Source organism: Myotis yumanensis, unplaced genomic scaffold (assembly GCF_028538775.1).
Source record: "Myotis yumanensis isolate MYYU_CA2020_CCGP unplaced genomic scaffold, mMyoYum1.0.hap1 SCAF_2, whole genome shotgun sequence".
NCBI classification, from domain to species: Eukaryota; Metazoa; Chordata; class Mammalia; order Chiroptera; family Vespertilionidae; genus Myotis; species Myotis yumanensis.
This window is the reverse complement of record NW_027223753.1, coordinates 168,259,158-168,285,647: the sequence shown is the minus strand read 5'-3', so window position 1 is coordinate 168,285,647 and position 26,490 is coordinate 168,259,158. Positions and strand designations below refer to the sequence as shown.

At 38.2% G+C, this 26,490-nt stretch overlaps 1 protein-coding gene across 4 annotated transcripts in view; it reads left to right on the top strand.

The window, feature by feature from the left end:
- Nucleotides 1-24,751, top strand: part of CCDC50 (coiled-coil domain containing 50) — an 85,105-nt gene extending 60,354 nt beyond the window's left edge. For 2 of the 4 annotated variants that reach the window (XM_070406571.1, XM_070406573.1), the window contains 3 exons: nt 3,031-3,107; nt 7,231-7,319; nt 18,387-24,751. In XM_070406571.1, the coding sequence (XP_070262672.1) occupies nt 3,031-3,107; nt 7,231-7,319; nt 18,387-18,406 (186 nt within the window). In that variant the 3' untranslated portion in view covers nt 18,407-24,751. Of the gene's footprint in view, nt 1-3,030; nt 3,108-7,218; nt 7,320-18,386 lie in introns of all 4 variants that reach the window. The other 2 variants (XM_070406570.1, XM_070406572.1) reach the window with 2 other exon arrangements.
- Nucleotides 24,752-26,490: the final 1,739 nt, after the last annotated feature.

Sequence of the window (26,490 nt, the reverse complement as noted above, 5' to 3'; positions counted from 1 at the left end):
CAGCTCTACCAAGAGGTGGCAGCAGACGTAGCTGGGCCAGGATGAATGGGAGCAGCACAGCAGCACCAGCTTGGGCTCCTCCCTGGCTGCGTGCTGCTTCCCATACTGCTACATCCCTCGGGGAATGTCGGATTTCCTCTGAGGGATCCCAGATTGCGAGAGGGCACAGGCCAGGCTGAGGGACCCCATTGGTGCACAAATCCATGCACCAGGCCACTAGTACTAATATTGTGCTTCATCTCTGGTTATGTACCCACAGGGGCCCAGTGCACAAAATTTGTGCACTGGGTGGGGGGGTCCCTCAGCCCAACCTTCCCCCCCTCACATACTGGGAGCCCTCAGGGGATGTCTTACTGACGGCTTAGGTCCGCTCCCTGCTCCCCTTGGGGAGCGGGCCTAAGCCGCAGTCTGGCCTCCCTTGTGGGAGGCGACTGGGCTGATCAGGGGAAGGCACCAGCCCCATCACTCCACTGCTGCAGCCATTGCCAGTCACCACAGCCACCAAGGTGTTTTCATCAACATGGACTCCAGTCCCTTCACCATGAAAAAATGACAACTTTCTTTAGGCATTTTCAAGATGTGTCTTTCATAGGATATGACCTACCTTCCTTCCTTCCTTCCCTCCTTCCTTCCTTCCTTCCTTCCTCCCTCCCTCTCTTCCTCCCTCCCTCCCTCCCTCCCTTCCTTCCTTCCTTTCTTCCTTCCTTCTCCCCTTCCCTTCCCTTCCCTTCCCTTCCCTTCCCTTCCCTTCCCTTCCCTTTCCTTCTTTCCTTTCCTTTTCTTTCTTCTTTTCTTTCTTTTCTTTCTTCTTTTTTATCCTCACTTGAGGATATGTTTCCATTGATTTTTAGAGAATGTGGAAGAGAAAGGGAATGACAGAGAGAAACATCAAAGTAAGAGGAACACTTTGATTGGTTGCCTCCTGCATGAGCCCAGACCTGAGCCCTGGCCAGGGAGGAGCCTGCAACCTAGGTACATGCCCCTGGTCAGAATTGAACCCAGACCCTGCGGTGGGCAGGCCGAGGCATTATCCACTGAGCCAAACTGGCTAGGGCAGGATATGACATTTCTTAGCCCTCCAGCAGTGGACCTTCATTTTTTTCTCCAGGAGTGTGGTGGAAAAACCCTAGATCACCTTTTTGGATTCTTATTACCCAAGTTACTAAGAATATTACCAGTGGCATACAGGGAGCTTAGACAATGAGCGGTCAGAAAAGGTGTTTCCTTTGTAGTTCACACCGATCACCGCTCGGCCCCCTGCCCAGGCTTAAAGCCTCTGGCCGAGGCTTTAGGCCTGGGCAGGGGACCCCAGCTCCCTCCGATGGTCGGCTCCAATGGCCAGCTCCGATGGCTGGCTCCCCGCAGCTCCGATGGCCGGCTCCCCGCAGCTCCAATGGCCGGCTCTGCCCTGCCCAGGCCTAAAGCCTATGGTCGAGGCTTTAGGCCTGGGCAGGGTTCCCCTGGTTCTGATTGCAAGCTCGGCCCTGCCCAGTAGCCCCCTGGCTCAGGCCCTTCCTAGGCTGCTCAGGGCCCACACGGGGCCTACCTCGGAGTGACCTGGGTGCCGATGATGTTCCCGGGACCCAGGCTGCTGGGCGCCTATGTATGCAAATTAACCGCCATCTTTGTTGGGTTAATTTGCATACACATCCGATTGGCTGGTGGGCATAGTGGAGTGACACCAATTTGCATGTTTCTCTTTTATTAGTATAGATTGTTTCCCTTCCTCTGATGACAGACATCACCAGCAATCATTGCTTATGTCACAGTGCAAGAACTGCCTAGCATGTGCTTGAGCTGTTACCTTCCCCTTGTTAATTCAAAACTAGGAGGCAAAATAGTCAGTGACGTCAGTTCATCCTATTATAAAGTAATCTAATTGTTGTATATGGTGGTTGCAAATTCAATTCAATGGATTTTACAAATTAGTTATTTTGTGCAAAGCATCCCTTTGGACTTAGAGGGAAAGACAGAGTCATATATTTCCTCATGATAATGTAGAATGTGGACAGGGAGACAGACTGTAGACAGCTAAGAAATACAGGGTCATGCTGGCTGATGAGAGCATAATGGAAGAACAGAGGAGGAGGGAGAGAGTTCATTTGGTAAAGTCTTTCTAGGGAGGGAGTTTCTACTAGACAGAAGGATGCAGTGAGGGTACTAGTGAGGGTATCCACCTATTCTCTCTAACAAATTCCTCCCCTGGATCTCCAGTCCTATCTGATTCTTGACCTTGAGGAAAAGAAGATATAGAAAACATGATAATAATACTGCTTTATTTCCTGTTGCTTAATTACCCAGTTGTCAGTCTAAAAGCAAGTGAAAGGATTATTCCATGTTAATTATTTATATTCATTTCCCTTTTTTACCCTCTTTGTAATTCAGGATTTTTCCTAACCTATTTCATTTTTAGTAGAAAGCTTCCCACATGCTTCTTCATTAATTAAGCCACAAATAATTTCCCAGGAGTTATTCCATTTCTTTGTTAACCTGACTGTGAAGGAGTAGGTATTATTAAGGATTATTAATCAGGAAAGTAAGAGGCAGGCCACATTTCTATCAAGTATCAGAACTTCCTGTGCTGTCTAGATTTTTTAACTGGCACTGGTACAGTTTTACTCCTGGGAAAAATGCCATGAAATGGGCCTTCGTTTTCTGGTTTGGAAATCTCATCCCTAAGTCAGGTGTTCAGAAATAAGGGTAGGAGCACAAACCCGCCAGTTCTTTTCAGCTGCTGTGCAGCTATTCTGTTAATAATGGGTGGCCAGGCACAGCCATAGGGGAGCATGTTCACCTGAGGTTAGTTAGCCCACTTACCTGACTACACTGACAGCCTCCAACATACCTCCTTTATAACTTCTTTTAAAATCTCTGAGTGATTGTATTTAAAAATATTTTATGTTCTTCAGTTGACTGTAACCTGAAATCATTAAAGGAGAGTAGTGTGGCATAATTTAGATATTATCTAAACCTAATCTTTTTCTTTCTTTGTTTACTGGATGTGTTCTTCTTTTTCTTTCTTTTTTATAGCCCAAAACAGCTAAATCACACTCAAAGACAAAAGACAGTGATGAACCTCATCGCTCTAAGAATGACAGGCCTGCACGGTAAGTTGATACCCACAGCAGAGAGTGAGGACTTGACTTTTCCGAGAGTGAGGAGATATTGTTGCCTGAGGGGTGTGTTTGTTCTTTGGGAGGAGATCCAGGCTTCTGCCAGTGAGGTGATATCAAGTCTTGCAGGGTAGTCTCAAACTTTTGTTTCCAGTCTTTTAAATTGAGTTTGAATAAGTCAAATCAGAAAGACAGGGAATTTCACCAAAGCTAGGGCATAGAAAGGAAGGATGTGCTTTTTGTTAGGACCAGTTCTTGCCTCTGTCATCAATGAACTGATGCCCTCAACTAAGAAGAGACGAGGTTAAACTGTTTCCTAAATTCTCAGGTTTTAATTTTTTACTGAGGTTCATGATCACATTGGTGGGGTCCTGACATTTACACATGCTTAAATTCATTTTTGTGTGAGTCTCAGCATCCTAGGCAAATACTCCTTGAGTCATTGCAGACTGTTCTAAATCCCACCAGGTCAAATGACTGTAGCTGTGGGATATGTACTTTCTGACTTCTCTCAAGCAGTCTTAGGTCAGAATAATGGAGCAGCTGCTGTCTTTCCACCTCAAGTTGTCAGCCTCTAGGTCTCTGGGGAAGCAACCTTTTCTTTTTTCTTCATTGCTTTCTGTTGCTTTTCAAAAGAAAATATGATTGGAATAGGAGTAGAGAACATCCTATCTAATAAAGAGGGAATATGCTAATTGACACACCATTGCAAAGATGGGGGCGCCCACAGCCAATAAGGAGGGAATATGTTAATTGACTGCCCCACCCTCAAAGATGGCGGCACCCACAGCCAATAAGGAGGGACTATGCTAATTGACTGCCATGCTCTCAAAGATGGCAGCACCCACAGCCACAAGATGGCGGAACCCAGTCTCCTCAGCCCCGCCTTGCCACATGCCTGCCTCCAGAGTTCCCCAGTCCCCTCAGCCCCCCAGCCTCTCAGGGCCGGCCCGAGGTGTAGGCAAGCCTCAGATGTTGGCTGCCCAGCCACCCAGGGCCGCCGGAGGCTCAGGTAACCAGGGCCGGTCGAGGCTTGTGCTGCCGGCAGTGGCAGCAGCAGAGGTGTGATGGGGGCATTGCCTTCCCCTGATCGCTGGGTTGCCTCCATCCCTGAGGGCTCCTGGACTGTGAGAGGGGGCAGGCTGGGCTAAGGGACACCCCCTTCAGTGCATGAATTTTCATGCACTGGGCCTCTTGTGAAATATAAAAAGACAATAACACTAAGTGTGACATTTTGAGAATTCTTAATTATTAGAACCTTGAATTTTGGTCCGATTTCTAATAATATATTTATTTTTAAAACATAAGATTTATTACACTGAAAACATACACTGTTGTTTCCATTTATTGCCCACAAACTGCTCAGCTAGTTTCCTTAAAGTGAATGTATTTAGTGATCTTTAAAACCCATCCTCTATTTTTAAACTCAAGGCCTTCAGAAGATAAATACCCTTTAGAAAATTTTATCAGGTTTGTAAAGCTCTTAGTGCAACAGTGGTGTAGTTTATCTAATCACACAAAATAAGTTATTCTTGTAGCTTTTAGTTAAGCATATGCCAAACAATTTTTAAAGCAGATTTTAGTACTACATGGTTCAATTTTATTTACATCCCTAAAATATCCAAGTAAAATAACAGCTAGCTAATCTGTTCTCAGTAGGTCCTTAGATGTGGGTTATGCTTTTTTTAGTCAAGTGAATTAAAATCTTTAGGGTTATTTTGCCATCTTGAAAGTCCATGGGCTCTTTAAAACAGTAATATCTTTATAGCAGATAATGTAGAACAATCAGGAATGGCCATTAAGAAGGTTTATTAAAGTTGAAAACAACTTTTTGGAATGTAATAAACACTCTTAAAAATATTTGGCATATTGTAAGAATACATAATCAAATGAACATGTATTAAAAATGGCTCTTTTTTATTTTTTAAATTTTTATTGATTAAGGTATTACAAATGTGTCTTTATCCCCCCATTGTCCCCTCATCCCCCCAGTCCTGCCCTCACCCTCATCCCCTGTTGTCTGTGTCCATTGGTTAGGCTTATATGCATGCATATAAGTCCTTTGGTTGATCTCTCCCCCTTACCCCCACCCTCCCCTACCTTCCCTCTGAGGTTTGAGCATCTGATAGAAAAATGGCTCTTATAAATAAGTGAAAAGTTACATAAGACTAATCAAAATGAAATCTTATTTGACCGGAGAGGAACATTTATCTTTAAATATCATTTACACAAAGATTATATATATATGACAAAACAAAAATGAAGGATTTTATGTAACCTGTATGTTCCCAGTTAAAAATTAAAGCCTGTTATCTTGGTGCTGTCTGTGCAACTAATATCAGAGTATATGCTTTCTGGTTAGAATCTATGTATTCCTCTTTCAAAATTAATGGTATTCCTGGCCGGTTTGCTCAGTTGGTTCAAGTGTTGTCCTCTACACCAAAAAGTTTCAGGTTTGATGCCCAATTGAGGCGCATACAGGAGGCAACCAATTGATGTATCTCTTTCATATTGATCTCCCTCTCCCTCTCCCTCCCTTCCTCCCTTTCCCTTTTTCTCTCTCTAAAGTCAATAAAAATATGTCCTCAGATTTGGATTAAAAAAAATAGTCATAGTAGAAACGTTTAGCCATTTGTATAGAAAGAAATGGTTTCAAGGATTGAAAAACGTGGATCTGCCTAGGTCAAGATGTTTACTTCAGTGCAGCAATGATAGTAGCAGAGGGGATGCAGAGTCTCAGAGCTTGCAGCATTTATGCTCAAAAGTCAATTTCTTTGCCTAAGATTTTCTACTCTTTCTAAAGAAATAGGGAACCAGTTGGCAATCTGAATGAATTATACCACTTTGTAATTGGAAAAAGTTTCAACCCAAGTTCCAAATTCTTTTAACTACAGCATTTTATAGTGGTAGTACTACTTGGTATTTTATTTTTCTCGTAGTTTTGAATGAAGACACAGCCACTAATACAAACCTCTGTGGCAGAGCATAGTGTGGTGGTTAAGAGCACTGGTTTTGAAGTCCATGTGAGTTTGAGCCTTGTCTCTGCCACTTAACAATTGTGTGAACTTGGACAGAACACTTACCTCATCTTATCTAATCTGACTCTAAAATATGTGTATGATAGCTACTATGCAGGCTTAGCTTCAAAGTTAATTAATTGAGATATATTCATATAAAATCTATAGTGGAGTCCTTACTATATATATAAGTTTACATTCCTTGCTGACCTCTTGTAGATACTGAATATACAGGCGAGGCCTACCACTTGGGGACAGGGTGAGAAATTTGAAAACACTTGCATTTATTTTTATATGACAGAGACCATTGTACCTAACTAACTGTAACTTTCCAAACTTCAGACTACTTATGCCTTCCAGATTGTATATCCTACAACATGGTTATATGTTGACAAATCTTAACCTTATGTGGTTCCATAATTTAATGCAACATTTGAGTATACCTTTGGGAAACAACGGAAAATAAGAGATTCTATTCTTCATCTTCATTAAATCCAAATGTTTGCAAAAATCTGTGTTACATGATTAAAATAATAAAAAGTTTAGAGCAGTACAAATTTTGCAATGTTTTCTTTTGACTTGAAAAGTTGCCAATATATGACTGCCTTTTCCTTCTCTAAGCTCTACTTTGCCACCTAGTGGATTAAATAATTTTGCAGTAAATTTTGTGTGTTAAAAAATGTCCCTTCTCTTCCCTCTCCTTGGTCCTTCCTTATCTTTCTTTATTACTTTCCTCATTTCTATTCTTTTCTGTCTTCCTCTTTTTCTTCGTAAAACCTACCAAAACAAAGTAAATTTTTCATTAGGGACAGTGGTCACATCACATTAATCTTTGTTTCTCTAGTTTTTAGCACAACGCTTCACACATAGTAGGTATTCAAAAATAGGCATTTTTATTGAACTATGTGCATAAAAATAAAGGAACAATAAGATAAAATAATTTATCCAAGGTCATGCAACTGGCCAGGAACTAAAGTGAGAATTCTCAAACATTCTGACTTTGCATTTGTACCAAAAATGTTTTTACCATGTGATCCAATGAGCAGTAGAATTGTAGTCAACAGCACTTAGAATATCTCTAAATTCAGACCTCCCTCCAGGCCGCCACCACCTACCATGACAGATGCTGAGGATTTGGATTACACTTATTCCACACGTCATTTCTCAAAATCAGAGTCCTCTCATAAAGGTAAGAAAAATATATATGCTCAAGTGTAGGATCTTTTTAAGTAATCCTTGTGGTATGGTGGAAAAATCAAATGCTGGCTTATAGATCACTAGAGTGGAAAAATTAATTCTCCTTCCTCTCCGCAGAGCATTATAATCTTCATTTAGTAAAGATAATTTTTAAAAATACAGAAACAAAACACCTTAAATTGAATGCAAGATTTTCTTATGTATTTCCATTCTCCTGCAGAGAGTTTTCATTGCTTTTATCAGATTCTTAAAGGGTAACTATGGCCACAATTTAGATTTCCTGGGATTTTTGTGTTTTAGCTTTTATTCCCATCTGCCCAAAACTCTAGTTATTGGAGTTAAAAGTACACATATGTATACACACAGCACATAAAACACTTATGCAAAAGAAAAATGGGACAAAGAAAATGAGGAAAAAATATGAGATTTAAGTTGGACCAGATCTTTAAAATGAAAGCAATGGTTGAAATGGTTGAATGTAGTTCTTTAAAGCATATGCATTCACTAAAGTGTATTTTTAAGATAGTCTAAAATGAGATAATGAAATACTTTCTTACATTAATTTCCTCATCTAAAAATGGAGGTGATTTTAATAGTATCTGTGTTGTTAGAGTCATATAAGTAAAATATCTGAAAGCAGATTGCAGTTGACTTGCTAGATACTGATGTTTATTATTTCTTATGGTTCCTTCAAAGATTTATTAGGTAATGTTTTTATTATCCTTTTCCAGATCTAACTTTCCCAAACATCTTTAACTTTTTTTTTGCAGTCATTACAAAATTCCAATGTATAGGTGCCACTCCAAACCAATTACATAAGAATTTCAAGGGGAGGGAGGTTGCTAGTCATTGGTATTTTTTAAAGCTCTTTTGCCCCCAACCCCTCCATTCTGATAATCATCTAATGTTGAAAATAAGACAAAAGACATTATTTAAAAGATGGGATTAGTTGGACTTTATCAAAACAACCTATAAATTACAATTCCCATTCTTTGGTGGCCTTTTTACCATCCTTGGTTTAATGGGAAGTAGCTCATGATTTCTTTTTTCCTTAAACTATAAACCTGCATTACTTTTAAGGGGTATCTTTCTGTTCTCAACATATATTTAGTACATAATATTAAAATAATACATTGATTCTTTTTTTAAAAGAATATTTTTATTGATTTCAGAGAGGAGGGGAGAGGGAGAGAGCCAGAAATATCAATGATGAGAGAAAAACATTGATCAGCTGCCTCCTGCATTTGCCCCACACTGGGGATCAAGACTGCAACCTGACTATGAATAGAACCATGACCTCCGGGTTTATAGGTTGACTCTCAACCACGGAGCCACATGGGCTGGGCTACCACATTGATTCCTTATGTAAATATTTTGTAATCAAGAACAAAGAAAATATGATTCATTTGAAATACATATAAATAAAGATAAATAATTATGCTTAAGCAGGGAGAAAAACTGAGTTTCAAGGTTTATAATTTTTTATTTTTTAACGTATTTTTAATTATAGTTGACATACAATGCTATATTAGTATCAGGTGTACTACATAGTGATTAGACATTTATTTAACTTACCAAGTGATCACCTCAATAAGTATAGTTCCCATCTGATAATATGAATAGTTATTAAAATATTATTGACTATATTTCCTGTACTGTATTTTAATCCTTGTGACTATTTTTTATAATTGCCAACTTGTACATCTTAATCCCTTTACCTTTTTCACCCAATCTCTCAACCTCCTCCCATCTTGCAAGCATCAATTTGTTGTTCTCTGGATCTCTGAGTTTGTTTCTGCTTTACTTTGTTTTTTAGATTCCACATATAAGTGAAATCATATAGTATTTGTTTCACTCTGTCAGATTTATTTCACTTAGCATAATACCCTCTAGGTCCACCCATGTTGTCCCAAATGGCGAGATTTCTTATTGAATTGTATATATGTACTACAGCTTTTTTTTTTTTTTTTTTTTTTTTTTTTATTTATTTTTTTTTTTTTTCCTCTTAAAGTATTACAAAGGGTATTACATAAGTATCCTTTTTCCCCCCCCCGCCCTTGACAAACCACTACCCTCCCTTACCCCCCAGTGTCTTATGTCCATTAGTTATGCTTATATGCTTGCATACAAGTCCTTCGGTTGATCTCTTACTCCCCTCCCTCCTGCCCCCCAACTCTCTCTGGCCTTCCCACTGCAGTTTGACAATCAGTTTGAGGCAGCTCTGCCTCTGTATCTATTATTGTTCAAAAGTTTGTAATGGTCTTTATTATCCATGAATGAGTGAGATCATGTGGTATTTTTCCTTCATTGACTGGCTTGTTTCACTTAGCATAATGCTCTCCAGTTCCATCCATGATGTTGCAAATGGTAGGAGTTCCTTCTTTTTAACAGCAGCATAGTATTCCATCGTGTAGATGTACCACAGTTTTCTAATCCATTCATCTACTGATGGGCACTTAGGCTGTTTCCAGATCTTAGCTATGGTGAATTGTGCTGCTATGAACATCTGGGTGCATATATCCTTTCTGATAGGTGTTTCTGGTTTCTTGGGATATATTCCTAGTAGTGGGATCACAGGGTCAAATGGGAGTTCCATTTCCAATTTTTTGAGGAACCTCCATACTGCCTTCCATAGTGGCTGCACCAGTCTGCATTCCCACCAGCAGTGCACAAGTGTTCCTTTTTCTCCACATCCTCTCCAGCACTTGTCGTTTGTTGATTTGTTGATGATGGCCATTCTGACAGGTGTGAGATGGTACCTCATTGTTGTTTTGATTTGCATCTCTCGGATGATTAGTGACTTTGAGCATGTTTTCATATGTCTCTTGGCTTTCTGAATGTCCTCTTTTGAAAGGTGTCTATTTAGATCCTTTGCCCATTTTTTGATTGGATTGTTTATCTTCTTTTTGTTAAGTTGTATGAGTTCCCTATAAATTTTGGAGATTAAGCCCTTATCCAATATGACGTTGGCAAATATGTTTTCCCACGAGGTGGGTTTTCTTGTTGTTTTGTTGATGGTTTCTTTTGCTGTGCAGAAGCTTTTTATTTTGATGTAGTCCCATTTGTTCAGTTTCTCTTTAGTTTCAACTGCCCTAGGAGCTGTATCAGTGAAGAAATTGTTTTGGCATATGTCTGAGATTTTGTTGCCTTTGTATTCTTCTAGAATTTTTATGGTTTCCTGTCGTACATTTAAGTCCTTTATCCATTTTGAGTTTATTCTTGTGTATGGTGTAAGTTGGTGGTCTAGTTTCATTTTCTTGCATATGTCTGTCCAATTTTCCCAACACCATTTATTGAAGAGACTATCTTGGCTCCATTGTATGTTCATGCCTCCTTTGTCAAAAATTAATTGAGCATATTGGTTCGGGCTAATTTCTGGACTCTCTATTCTATTCCACTGATCTATATGTCTGTTCTTGTGCCAGTACCAGGCAGTTTTGAGAACAGTGGCTTTGTAATACAGCTTGATATCTGGCATTGAGATCCCACCTACTTTCTTCTTTCTCAGGATCGTTGCAGCTATTCGGGGTCTTTTTTTATTCCAGATGAATTTTTGGAGAGTTCGTTCTAGATCTTTGAAGAAGGCCATTGGTATTTTAATGGGAAGTGCGTTGAATGTATAGATTGCTTTGGGTAGTATGGACATTTTAATGATGTTGATTCTACCAATCCAAGAACATGGTATGTTCTTCCATCTGTTTATGTCTTCCTCTATCTCTTTTTTCAACGTCCTGTAGTTTTCTGAGTAGAGGTCTTTAACCTCTTTAGTTAAGTTTATTCCTAGGTATCTTAATTTTTTTGGTGCGATGGTAAATGGGATTGTTTTTCTGATCTCCCTTTCTGAAAGTTCACTGTTGGTGTATAGAAATGCCTCAGATTTCTTGGGGTTAATTTTGTATCCTGCTACATTGCCAAATTCATGTATTAAGTCTAGTAGCTTTTTGATGGAGTCTCTAGGGTTTTGTATGTATAATATCATGTCATCTGCAAATAAGGACAGTTTTACTTCCTCTTTTCCAATTTGGATGCCTTTTATTCCTTCTTCTTGCCTAATTGCAATGGCTAATACTTCCAGTACTATGTTGAACAGGAGTGGTGAGAGTGGGCATCCCTGTCTTGTTCCTGTTCTTAGGGGAAATGGTGTTAGTTTTTGTCCATTGAGTATGATGTTGGCAGTGGGCCTGTCATATATGGCTTTTATTATGTTGAGGTATGATCCTTCTATTCCCACCTTTCTGAGAGTTTTTATCAAAAATGGGTGTTGGATTTTGTCGAATGCTTTTTCTGCATCAATTGATATGACCATGTGGTTTTTTTCTTTCAATTTGTTTATGTGATGTATCACATTTATTGATTTACGGATGTTGTACCATCCTTGCATCTCTGGGATGAATCCTACTTGGTCATGGTGTATGATCCTTCTGATGTACTGCTGGATCCGATTTGCTAAGATTTTGTTGAGGATTTTGGCATCTATGTTCATGAGGGATATTGGCCTGTAATTCTCTTTCATTGTGATGTCTTTACCTGGTTTTGGTATTAGGGTGATGCTGGCTTCATAGAATGAGCTTGGAAGCGTTCCTTCCTCTTGAATTTTTTGTAGTAGTCTGAGGAGGGTAGGTTTTAGTTCTTCCTTGAATGTTTGGTAGAACTCCCCTGTGAAGCCGTCTGGCCCTGGGCTTTTGTTTGCTGGAAGCTTTCTGATGACTGCTTCAATTTCTTCCATAGTTATTGGCCTATTGAGGTTTTTAGATTCTTCCTGATTGAGTTTTGGAATGTTGTATTTTTCTAGGAATTTGTCCATTTCCTCCAGGTTGTCCAGTTTGTTGGAGTAGAGTTGCTCGTAGTATTGTTTAACAATCATTTGTATTTCTGTGGGGTCTGTTGTTATTTCGCCTCTATCATTTCTGATTTGGTTTATTTGGGACCTCTCTCTTTGCTTCTTGGTGAGCCTGGCTAGGGGTTTGTCAATCTTGTTTATCCTTTCAAAGAACCAGCTCTTGTTTTCATTGATTTTCTGTATTGTTTTTTTGGTCTCTATTTCATTGATTTCTGCTCTAATCTTTATTATCTCCTTCCTTCTGCTCACTCTGGGGTTTTCTTGTTGCTCTCTTTCTAATTCTTTGAGTTGTAGAGTTAGATGATTGACTACCATTTTTTCTTGTTTTTTGAGATAGGCCTGTAGAGCTATAAACTTCCCTCTCAGGACTGCTTTCATTGTGTCCCAGAGGTTTTGGATTGTTGTGTTTTCATTGTCATTAGTGTCCAGGATGTTTTTAATTTCTTCTTTGATGTCATCGGTAACCCAATCAATATTTAATAACATGCTATTCAGCTTCCAAGTGTTTGAGTATTTTGGGTTGTTTTTATTGTAGTTTATTTCTAACATTATGCCATCGTGGTCTGTGAAGAAGCTTTTTATGATTTCAATCTTCTTGAATTTGTGGAGACTTTGCTTGTGACCCAATATGTGGTCTATTTTTGAATATGTCCCATGAGCACCTGAGAGGAATGTATATTCCGCAGCTGTGGGGTGAAGTGTTCTGAAGATGTCAATTAAGTCCATCTGATCTAGTGAGTCATTTAGGATTGCTGTTTCTTTGCTGAGTTTTTGTCTAGTGGATTTATCCAGTGATGTCAGTGGTGTATTAAAGTCCCCTACTATGATTGTATTGTTGTCGATCTCTCCCCTGATATCTTCCAGAAGTTTTCTTATGTATGTGGGTGCTCCTGCATTGGGTGCATATATGTTTACCAGGGTTATATCTTCTTGTTGTATTGATCCCTTTAGTATTATGAAGTGGCCTTCCTTATCTCTGGTTATGGCCTTCACTTTGAGATGTACTTTGTCAGATATAAGTATTGCTACCCCAGCTTTCTTTTCCTTTCCATTTGCGTGAAAGATATTTTTCCATCCCTTCACTTTCAGTCTGTGTGAGTCCCTTCTAATGAGGTGGGTCTCTTGTAGACAGCAGATGTATGGGTCATGTTTTTTTATCCATTCAGCCACTCGATGTCTTTTGGTTGGAGCATTTAGTCCATTTACATTTAAAGTTATTATTGAAAGGTATTTGTTTGTAGCCATTTCTTTTTGTGTGTGTGTGTGTGGCTGTTTTCTTTCTGAGCTTGATATTTCTTCTTTTTACACCAGTCCCTTTAGCATTTCTTGCATGGCTGGCTTGGTGGTGATAAACTCCCTTAGCCCTTTTTTGTCTGTGAAGCTTCTTATTTCCCCTTCAATTTTGAATGATAGCCTTGCTGGATAGAGTATTCTTGGATTCAGTCCTTTGCTTTGCATCACTTTGTAGATTTCCGTCCATTCTTTTCTGGCCTGATGTGTTTCTGTTGAGAAATCATTTGATAATCTAATGGGAGATCCCTTGTATGTTACTTTCCGTCTCTCTCTTGCAGCCTGTAAGATTCTCTCTTTATCCTGAACATTTGCCATGGTAATTATGATGTGTCTTGGTGTGGGTCTTTTCGGGTTCACCTTGTTTGGGACTCTCTGGGCTTGTGTGACTTTTTTCTTCCCCACCTCAGGGAAGTTTTCTGATATTATTTCTTCGAATAGGTTTTCTAATCCATGTTCATCTTTCTGTTGTTCTGGCACCCCTATTATTCGTATGTTGTTTCGTTTCATGTTGTCCCAAAGCTCCCTTAGGCTCTCCTCCTGTCTTTTAATTTTTTTCTCCATTTGCCGTACAGTTTGAGTGTGTTTTGCTTCCTTGTCTTCTAATTCACTAATTCGGTCCTCCGCTTCTCCCAGTCTACTGTTGATACTTTCAATGGAGTTTTTTATTGAAGCTATGTCACTCTTCATTTCTTCTTGGGACTTACTTAAGTTGTTGATTTTTTCATCTGTTTCTTCTAGCTTCTTGCATAAGTAGTTGAGTTTTTCATCTGTTTCTTCTTGCTTCTTGAACATGTGGTGCATGTACTCTAGGAACCTTATTCTGAATTCTTTTTCCGTCATGTTGCATATCTCTGTCTCACTTAGCTGCTTTTCTGGCGAGTCCTCCTTTTCTTTCCTTTGGGGGTTTCTTTGCCTACCCATGTTTGATCTCGCTGACATATGTAGATGTTGAGGTGTTCAGTGGCTGCTCCCTGGGTGGCAGGGGCTCCTTGGGTTGTGGTTGCTGCTCAGACGGTTGCGGTAGCAGCTGCTTTCCAGTTGGCAGCAGCTCCTCTGGTGGGTGTTGTTCACAGCTGTGTTGGCTCTTCTGGCTGGTGGGGGGAGGCTTCACGTACAGTTGCTGTTCCACAGACAGAGGGTGTGGTGATCAGGAGGCTGTGGTGATCAGGAGGCTGCGGTGATCAGGGGGCTGCTGTTGCTTGGATCTGCTGCGTTGATTTAAAGGCACAAAATACAACAGAGCAAGGCACAACGTACCAGGCACTGAACACAAGTATATTCACAATATTAATAACTCCAAATAAAGGTGACCAACCGAATTAAGAGAATTAGGGGATAAGGGAGAAAGAAGAGAAGAAGATAAAAGAGAGAACAGAAAAGAAAAATAAGAAAAAAACAAACAAAAAAAGAGTGCAAAAATAGAATTGGGAAAAAAGAGGGGGGAAAAAAGAGAGCGAAAAAAGAGAATGAAGTAGAAGTGGGGAAGAGACTCCCCGTATGAGGAGCAAACTCCAATAGAACTGCCACTAATCTCAACAAATTCCAGCAACAGATCCCTGGGGATGAATGCAAACTACAAACCACCAATAATATCCAGAGGGGTAAGGGAAAACAGAAGCACAAAAATAGCTGGGGTGAGGTGGGGGAGGGAAGGGAAAAACCAGCAGAAAAAAAAAAGAAAAAGAAAAAGAAAAAGAAAAACAACCTCACAACCAGTCCTAAAAAAGAAGAAAAAACACAAAGCAAAACAAACAAACAAATTTAAAAAAAAAAAAAAAAAAAAAGCCCAATATATTCAACAATCAAGAAAACAATAGAAAGATAAGAGAGAAAAAAAAATGGTTGGAAAGTGAAGAAGGATAAAGAATAGGTGTATAAGGATTTAGAGCAGTAGATTGGAAATAGGATATATAAGTAGGGTGGAATTAGACAGGGGGTAAAAAGAGGGAATTGGGAAGGTCTGGAGCAGGAATAGGGTAAGAGAAACAGGACACCAAAAGGGGAAAAGTAAGGAAGAGGGTTTTAGCAAAGAGGTGGAATTGAGATAGGGAAAATTGATGCTAAAGGAACGATGAAAATAGAATGGAGAACACTAATCCCAAAAGAAAATAAAGAGAAAATAAAATGGCACTTTAAAAAATGGTAAAATGGTAGGAGTAATAATACTGGTTAAAAATAAAAATGTGGTAATTGAAAGGGTAAAATCAGGTGATGGAAAAAGAAGAAAAAGAGAAAAAAAAAAATTGGTTTCTTAGTAAAAAGGTGAAAAAATTAAAAAGAAAAAGAAAAAGAAAAAATTTGCAGTAGTGATGGTCTTTCGGTTCTTCTACTCTTCAGCCTGGTTCGCCTTGGTCCTGCCAGGTATTAGGAGAGTGTTGCCTGCATTACACTGTTCCTCCGTGTTGTAAATCACAGTCCTGATTTTAAAGCAGGCCGTATTTGTGATCCAGTCTGCCTTAATTTGTATTCCCCTAAGAGTCAGTTTGTGGCTCAACCTCTGGGTGGCAGTGTTTTTGGGTTGGCCTCTGAGGCTATACAGCTTCTCTATCCTTTTTTAATCCTTACCCTGCTCTGTGTTGTTGGTGGGACTGAAAATCCCTCTATAGGCCAGACCCTGGTAACTCCCAGGGACTAATCAGCTTGTTTTAGTCCTTTATCTCATACAGGGTGGAATCTGGGTGTGGCTGTGCTCCTTGCCTGGGGGGCTGGGGGGAGGAATTCCACCCTCTGGAGGAATGGCTGCCCCAGTCCTGGGCCCAGGGGGGTCTCAGCACTCAATTCGCTGCCACCTCCTCCGGCTCCCCCTCTTTCCTCAGCCTCTCCCCAGATTCCCCTCGTCTGCACCTTCACCCTCTCTTCAGCACAGGTGAGTGTCTGTATCCGAACTGTCCTATGAGCAGGGTTCAGTGAAAACAAAGAAACAGACAAACGCCGGCCGGCCGCGGAAACGCTCCTCTTACCGGTCTGGGAAACGCTCCTCTTACCAGCACTGCATGGTCTGGGAAACGCTCCTCTCTTATGGGCACTGCACGGTCTGATCAGTTCCTCAGGATGCCCCCTTTAGTCTCAGTTCTCCGCAATCACAAAATCCAAATCTCAAATCTCCTGGCGCCAGCAAACCCGCGGAACTCCTTACCCTGGTCAGGGTCTGTGTCTGTCCCAAGAGACGCGGCTGTCTGCCATGCGGTCTCCCTCCGACCCTCTGGGCTCAGGTCTGGCAAACTTTCCTGCCCAGATCCCTGGTTTTTAACCTTTCCAGGGGAGGTCTGCCCTTCCAGGCTGCAAGCCGTCTCACCAGCTGAGTAAATTTGCCAATTCGGGGTGGGTGTTATTAGTTTCAGCTGCTTACTCCGTTTGCTCCGGGACAAGACCTGGGACGCGTCTGCCTATATCGCCGCCATCTTCTGTCTTTCTCTACTACAGCTTTTTAATCTACTTGTCTATAGATGTACACTTTGGTTGCTTTCATATCTTGACTATTGTAAATAATGCTGCAGTGAATATAGGGTTATGTATATTTTTTCAAATTGATGGTTTGGTTTCTTTGGGTAAATACCCCAAAGCGGCATTGCTCCATCTGTGGTAATTAACTTTTTGAGGAATCTCCATGTCGTTTTCCATAGTGGCTGCACCAATCTTCATTCCCACCAACAGTGCATGAGGGTTCTTTTTTCTTCCCCTCTTTGCCAACACTTGTTTGATGATTTATTGATGATAGCTATTCTAACAGGTATATGAGGTGATATCTCATTGCGGTTTTAAATTGCATTTCTCTTATGATTAATGATGTTGAGCATCTTTTCAGATGTCTGTTGGCCATCTGAATGACCTCTTTGGAGAAGTGTCTGTTCAGGTCCTCTGCCCATTTTTAAATTGGAGTATTTGTTTTCATGGTGTTAAGTTGTTTGACTTTCTTATTATATATTTTGGATGTTAACCCCTTATGAGATGTATTATTGGCAAAGATTTTCTCTTCATTCAGTAGGTTGTCTTTTTCTTTTTGTTGATGGTTTTCTTCATTGTGCAAAACCTATTTACTTTGATGTAGTCCCATTTTTTTTATTTTTTTTATTTTGTTTCTTTTGCTTAAGGACACATATCCAAAAAAGAAAATATTGCTAAGAATGATATCAAAGAGTTTACTGCCTATGTTTTCTTTTAGGAGTTTTATAGTCTCCAGTCTTTACATTTAAGTCATCAATCCATTTTGAAGTTATTCTTGTATATGGTGTAAGAAAGTGATGTCGTTTCATTCTTTTTCATTTATCTGTCCAATTCTCCCAACACCATTTATTGAAGAGACTGTCTTTATCCCAATGTATATCCTTGCTTCTGTTGTTATAGAGGAATTGACCCATATAGCCATGGATTTATTTCTGGGGTCTCTATTCTGTTACATTGATCCATACATCTGTTTTTATGCAGTACCATAATGTTTTGATTACTATAGCCCTGTAATATAGTTTGATATCTGGTAGTATGCTACCTCTAACTTTGTTCTTTTTCTCTAAGAGTTTGCTGTGGCTATTTGGGGTATTTTGTGGTTCCGTATAAATTTTAGGATTCTTTGATTTAGTTCTGTGAAAAATGCCATTGGTATTTTGATAGGGATTGCATTGAATCTGTTAATTGCTTATTTTATTTTTATTTTTTCCATAAACCTATGTTTATTGATTTCACAATGGTAAATCACTGAGCAATGAATCAAATCCTAAGAATGACATTATAACATTATTAAATTATCTATAAAAATTACTTATTTAAACTACTGTCTTTTTTTATAAGATACTGTTACAGATCAAATATATTCACATTTTTTTTCTTTTTCCCCCCTTGACCTCTCCCTACCCACCCTCACCTCCTTGCTTATTTTCAAAGATTTTTTTTTTCTTAATGTTGTTTCTTCTTTTTTTCTCTCTTCCCCAGGCTTCCATTATAAGCAGTAAAAACCTACGAATCTGCCTTGAAAACGGACTCACTGTAGCAAATATTACTGGATGATGCAGAATGCATTCCACATTTATTTTTTCCTCCTATGTTTGTACTCCTGGGATTTATCCTCAAGGTTTTTTCTGACCATAAATAATTTTAATGCATTTAAAATGTTTTGTTTATTTCTGATCACTTGGGCAGTACAAGAAAATCTAGCTCTGAATATTGACCACCTCTACACTGCTTATACTTCCATGGATACAGTGTCTAAGAGATCTATAAAATGCCATTTTTTCTTAGGTATGAAATATTGGTATCTAGGGACTATACTTTACTTAGCAATTAGAATTTAGTGAAGATATGATCAAGGTAAATAAAACAATGTTTGGATGAAATGGAGAATAGAAGAATGTAAGAAACAGTTGTTTTGGGGTTCATTAGTATATGATATATTAAAAGAGCCTTTTGCTTTTTGTACTTTTTAGGAAAAGAAAAAAAATCACAACCATAAAGTATTTTAAAAAGATCATACCTGGAACAATTAAAATGTGTTATTCTGACTATCAGGACTATAGAGATTTTGCAGATACTTATACACACCCTCCAGGGAAAATTGACCTTGATGGCATTCTCTAACACTTTCTTGCTATTGCTTCATCAATAGGTCGAGACTTCTGAAGCCTCTGGGCATTGCACATTGATTAGTATTAATTGGAAAAAATTAATTCTATAATATCCTAACTCAGGTCTGTGTAAAGTCAACTAAAAATGAAAACTTTCTATCCCTTCTCTTATTTTACATTCCTTTATATAGCCAAGGCAAGTGGAATTGAAAGAGGTGTTTATAAATGATGATTTCATCATCCTCTCTGGCCATAGATAGAAGTTTTCCTCTTGCTTAAAACACATAACAATATTTGTTGACAACCTCAAAAATATTTTATGTACTTCTCAATAAATAGATAATTCAACATCAAGTTGAAATTAAAGTACTTCTTTATGCATGTATTTAGTTCTACACATCGTTAATGATATATGGTCATTGGATCCTTTATACAAGACCTTTAAACTCCTCTTCAAGAAATAGTCTTTGTCTAACTTCAAACCTTATGGAAATGCTTATTTTCCTATACTAGTTAGTTAACACAAATGTCAGTCTCACACACAAACACACACACACACACACACACACACATATATATATATATATGTATATATATATATATATATATACACGTATATATATGTGTGTGTGTAATATCCCTTCAACTTGACTGCCTATAATTTTTCACGGTATGAATCTGACGTTTTTGGCATTCTAGTACTGTTTTTGTTTAGGAAAGAAATGTGTAGGTAACTAGAAAAAAGTTCGTAACCCATTCTTTTCCGATTGGGAAATGCCTTCAGTTTGCCTTATCTTTCCGGATAGACTTTAAAGTCAGGCAATATTCAGGAAAAGCTATTAAGAGTAGTTTTGAGAGTGGATGTGGGTGTTTCATTTTGAGAAGGGTCTTTAGTTTCAGAAAGTGTTTGGATTGTAAGAATTTGGGCAAAAGGTGTCTAAGAGTTAACTTTGAGGAGAATGATAAAGAAACAAAACCCTAAGGGAGGTAGTTACTTCAGAGAAATGGGAAAGGCAAAATAACAGGACTTTGAATGGCCATGATGAAATGCATTAATAAAAGCCTTCATTTAGCCAATGGCAAACAAAATGGGGTCCTGGCCTTAAGTCCAATTTGCAGAGAGGGTGGTTTCAATATCCAAAGCTTAGGCCTTGTTGACTTACATTGTTTTTTGTCTGCCCTGTGATTTTGCTTCATATTTTAAAAAGTTTTTATGGTAGCTTTAAAGAAAAAAACAATAACAGTGTTTTTTTTATTTGATAATTAAGCAAATGAGCAATATCATTTGCCATATTTTTATTTTATAAATGTTTATTTTTATATCTCATGCAATGATCAGTTTTACTTTTTAAATTCTGCATTCCTCTTGCTTCTCATGTACTTTATTCAATTGTATTTATTATTATGAAATGCTAACTGGATATATTTCCTTCAAAACTGTCAGGCCACTTAACACTTAACCAGAATGTTAGTGTTTCAACTGTCTTAGTGAGTGACCAAAGGTGATATTTCCTTTGTGACACTCAATTCAACATCTGTATTGAAAATTTGATTTTTTTAAGGTTTTTAAATGATTGGTTTTTTAGAATATTTTAATTTAACTTAATTTTTTTTATAAAGCAAACACTCTTTAAAGCATATCAGAGTAATTCTTTCCCTGTGAATAAGGAGACAGAAATCAAACTCAACCAGCTAAATCCTCTTATTCTCATTCAAATAATGTAATTAGCTTTGAGACTATAAAAGCAACTAACAATGGTATTTTAAGGAACTGCCAAACATTCTTCACTATATTCTCTGCTTTACACTGTGTCATTTCTATATAAATGTGGAAGCATTTATTTTTTTCCTGTTCCTACTGCTGGAACACACGCAACTTAATTTTTAGGCCCACAATGTATTATGCTTTAATGTTGTGATGTAAACAAATGCTTCTGGCCTTGGAAAATTTTTCTGTTTTTATACCTCTGTTCTCTGGAGGCCAGGCTCTATTAGCACCAGTATTGCTGAATGAGCACAATGTGTTAAGGAGCCTTATACTGGACAGATAACAGCCCCTTCCCCCAGCCTAACTTTTGTTGTAAGTCATTGCCTAGTAGCAAAGCGAGATATGGTCAGCTTAAATGTTCTGAGTTGAAAAAAAAATTTTTTTTGATTCTAGTGTCAAACCACCATCAGCCATATTATTTTTATTGGGAGACTAGACAGTTGCTACACTCACTTTAAGAGAACACTGAGATTTTTAGAAAGGCACTTTGCATACTATCAAATTTCTGTTCCTCAAATGTCTTTACAATAACCAACAATGAACAGTCTAATGAATGGCAAGAAAGACTATATGTCTTTTGATCATAGAAACATGTGAATTAGAAGAGAAAGATATGGATAGTTGCTCCCAGGAGGAAAACTTTTCAGAATGGCAGTGACCACTTGGATCTAGATCAACATATTCCGCAATGGGTGATATTTGGCCTTGTGTTCCATAGAACTCACAAAGAACATTATGAACTGGACCCATTTTCCCTTTTCTTCTCTACTGTGGCCTGAAGCCGAACTTGGATGATGAATATTGATTGCTGACTTTGACCATACCTTTCCCTCAATATCAGGACTTTCTGGTGTAAAAATAATGAACTTTTAACTGATAATTATTTTTATTTTAATACTGTCAAATATTCTTTAAATTTGTCTTGTGCCAACTTGTTCTTTGGAAACACCTGTTATAATATGGTGCATTCAGTTTACCATAGAGCCTTGATTTTTAATGAGTGTTGCCTTTGTATAAAAACCACTTTGGGGAATATCAAGATTATTTATTTATTCAGTGATAATTTCCTTAAAAGGTAACTGTGGTGATTGGCTGTAAGATCTTCAGCCAAGTAAAAGAACAAGTAATCAGCTTTTGGGGGGACTGAGAACAGAATAGAACTTGCATTCAAAGACTTCTTTCCCTTTTGGGAAAACAGCAGTTGTGTAGGGAATGGTCACGTGGGAAGTGAACACTGATCGGTTAGACTCCCCTGTACATAGTGTGCCATATTCTGATAGCATTGGCTTTTTAGAAACAATCATAAAAAAATAAAAACCTGTTCTTTTAGCTAAAAGGAAAAAACAGGTTTTTAAAGTACTTTGTTCATTCCTTACTGCTCTTAGTCAGAGAAGTGACTAGATAAATGGTCCCATTTTCTCTTCACATCTGGTGGTGCCCGTGAGTCTTAAAGCCATAACTGCTTATCTTCCTATTGATAGAATCCCGTTTTCCCCTTAGCCCACAATAGGTAATATGGGCAGGGAGAAGCAAACTGGAGACTGTCCTGATAAAGCTGCATGAGGCACAAAGTCATCCAAATTCCTGGTGGAAGAACCTTTGCTCCCTGATCATTACAGGGAAGGGTCAAGGCTGTTGTTGCGCTTGCCATTTAACTGTTGTTGGAAATGTTGAAATTTAATTGTGGAGAAGTCAAGAAGGAAGAGGTAAACTGGGACAATCTCACTTCTACAGTCACTTTTCTGATGAGACCTGCACTTTATGTCAGCAATGTCTGAGGAGCAGTATTGCCTTAAATTAATTTGATTCCAATCGAGGTCAGAGTATTGTACTTCTTAACATGTAAATGACTGTCAACTCTCCATTGAGGTATAAAATTCACAGGTGATCCCCAAACATTTTTGCCATGAGGAGCTTTGGACCTTCTTCCACTGAGCTATGGGTAACCTATACACTGACAGGTAGATACATCATTTCATTTCAAGTTGCCTCTCTGTCTGTGGATGAGCAGTGGCATGATCAAAAAGGCTGGTAGAAGTTCCAGGCCAGATCCTTCAGGTTATCACTTCCTGAATAATTGGGAGTTGACTGTCTTTCCCCATTATGACTATGTAGAAGGTATTTCTAAAGGTTCTGTTATGCATTGAAGTCAATTCATTATTGTTTTATAAGAATTTCATCAACACTCTTACGTATTGAAATGCATACTGTTAACAACAAAAAGAGAAAACTGAACAAAATAGAGACCTTTACTTGAAATTGGAGATGTATTGGTGTGAAGAATCTTCTGGTTTATTTCTTTTAACAGAAAATTTACCAGGAAGACTTCTGCTATCATAGGGAAGAACACCAGAGTTTTTTTTAAAGGTTATTTCTGATGCCACAAACACACATAATCATCTAAATAATCATGTTGGTTTGGAAATACCTAGTCCTAAAAACCACTCTTTCCCTTATAAATTTGTCAAAACTGCCTAGAAACATGTTCCTAGTAGATTTAATATGCATTTGTGTATTTTCAGCAAACTAGAAATGTTCTTTTCCTTTTGAGTACCTCCTCATTGCATAGGGAGCCAGCACTACGCTGGTTTTAGCATTTCAGATAAGGACAGAATTAATTGTATAACTCAGTGCCCCATTACTTATTGCTGAGGTTCACGTGTAAAGAATAGAAGAATTGAAAGACAGTTTGAGTGACATTTCCTTCACAAAAGAGGAAGGATTAAAAACAGCAAAGAAGTTGAGAATATCCTGTTACTCATCATATGCTTGGGATATGTTTTTGTTGCACTGAATTTCAGACCATCATTGCTAAAATAGCTTCTAGCTGTTAAATTTAGTAAGAGGGTTTTTGATGTCACGACATTTTTAGAATTTCTGGTTGAATTAGTCTCTGAAGTCCCTGCAGGTTGTGACTTCAACTCTTGCTATAAACCGAAAGTCCACTGCCCTTCCTCAGAAATAGCTGTATTTTTCATCTGCCTCTTCAGGGCAACCCAATATTTATTTCATGAAGTATTGTAAATAAGGATGAGGTATAGTGGGAAGATAGCATATAAAAGTGATGATCCAAAATGAGAATTCTCTGGAATGGTGTTTTCCTTACGAAGAATCCATCCCAGCACAATATTATATTTTGAAAGGTGCTGAATTATAAAGTACAGGAGAGCTCATATAAATCAAGTTGCTCAGGAAATGTGAGGTGGTGCTGTCATTTGTCTTACAATTTGGAAGAGTGCTCTTTTGAGAGAGATCCTGCATGGTACCCAGGCATTTTCAGATTCATTGGTAAGAAACCTTTTGACATTTGCAATGTAAATATGTTTAGACTTGTGAGACGTTATCCAACTGCTGGTCAGTTTGTATCCAAGCCCCAGAGAGAACGTCAGCTTTAAAATAGTTGTTCCATGGAACTGAACAGAACCTTGAGGAAAGACAGTCGCCTGAGGCCACCTCAAACAACCACATGCCTATCTAGAGATTCAGTGAAACTGTGAGGGACTCTTCTGTGAATGCCTTAAAGGTGATTGATGTTGGCAACTGGTGGGTATGTACTCACCCGTCTGGACTAGGCTGATGGAAACAGTCTATTTTAATTCACCTTCACACAGCTCAAGTCGTTCCTGCTCATGACCTCATCGAGGAAAACAAACATGGTGCTGGTGACTTCCATGTGTGTAGGGAGGTTGAGGTGGGAATGTCATTTTGGACTCTCCAGTGCTCAAGCCTCCCTTAAATGCCACTTACATGTCTACATTAACTCATCTATGCAAGCTTGTGTTTTTATGGTTTGTTTTTGACGCCTATGTCCCATCTGATTCTTTAAACATCAGGATTAACATCAATATTATGAATTACTTTTAAGCCAAAGTATTGTATAAGTCTGCGTGCTTGTTTTCCTGGATGGTCTGAAGCAAATACCATTGTTCTCCTTTTCTCTGAATAAAGTCATCCATTTGTTAAGTCAATGGTCTCTGACTCATATTTTCTTATTGCCTTCAGGGACTTGGGAAGTTCTGCGAGTATTATTTGTTTCCTTCCTAATATATCTTTGTTTAATTATAGTAAAATGTTATCTTACTCCAGATCCATCCACTTTCTGTAACCACCTATAACATGGTACTGATGTGCAGTACATTGTAATTCTCAACAAATACACCCAAGTCTAAAATTGGTTAGAAAAGTGGCTTTGTTTTGTGTGGTAGTGACTTAGCTGAAGTATTTGGGGTAGAGGGGGGCAGACAAAATATGTGGATGTTCATACAATAATCCAAACAAACAAGGACACCATAAGTGCAACAACTTAGTCTGTACCACACATGACATTCATGGATTTTAAAAAGAGATATTAATAACAACTGCCATTTAATATTACCTTTATAAGGATTGTTTGTTTATTTGGCTTGAGAGAATAACCATGCTACGGAAGCTGATTCTGCAGAAATTTAGCAGGTTACTTAGTTCATAGCATTCTCTAATGTTACTATTTTTTTAATTTCTGTCAGATTGGTAGTACTGTCCACACTTATTTCTAATTTTAGTTATTTGCTTATTCTCTATATATTTTTTGTCAGTCTAGCTAAATGTTGTCAGTTTTGTTGATCTTCTCAAAGTACCAATTTTGTTTTGTTGATTATTTTCTTTCTAGTCTCTATATAATTTATCTTCACACTAATCTTTACTTCCTTTTTATCATTTGCAGTGTAGTATCTGTGTTTTATTTTTTAACTTCACAAGATGTAAAGTTAGGTTATTGATATGAAATCTCTATTTTTAATATGGGCATTTATAGCTATAAATTTCCCTCTGAGCACTGCTGTTGCTACATCTCATAAGTTTATGAAAGAATAAATAAACTTAAAGTGCTATAAAGCAGAATTTCTCAAAATTTTAATATGTGAATCATCTGGGAATCTTTTTAAATCGTAGATTTTGATCAAAAGATTTGGGGTGGCTCTGGAAATTTTTCATTTTTAACAAGCTCCTTGGTTATTTTTATGCTGCTGGTCTCAGAACACACTGAATAACAAGGAAAAGTCCCTGCAATACCTTGGAAGAAGTAAAAGTACTAACTTTTATTAGAATTTTATATGTCAAGTATCCTTGCTGTCATCTTCATTATAACAACAAAAACAGTCGAAAAAGAATATAAATAAAACTACCCAGATACTAGGAAAATGGAAAAATTAAATACAATAAATCTGCAAGGTAGAAAAGGTGGAGTTAATAGAAGGCCAGCAGTTAGATGGCAAATTCAAACACATATTTCAGTAGTTATATTACGTTTGTGGGCTAAATGCTCCAATCAGAAGATACGTGATTGTCAGTATGATAAAACTCAATGATATGCTGCTTATAAAAGAATACTTGAAATATATGTTACAGAAATGCTGAAAACAAAATAAGGCAAAAAGAAGTTCCGTGGAAATACTAATCAAGAGAAAGCTGCGATAAATATCAGGAAAAGACAATCTTAATTAAAAATATTACTAGAGAAAAAGAGAAACATTTTGTAAATGTGAAAACTTCACCTCACCAGGATGATTTTGACAAAGTGGCACATGAACTTCCTCACAGTCAAAACTATTCAGGTGGAACTGCCTTAGGAAGTAGCAAGTTATCCCCCCCTACTGTTCTCCAAACACTCACTCTACACTCACTTTCTCTAGCATGCAGGCTCTTTTCTAAGTCTATGCACAGATCTGAA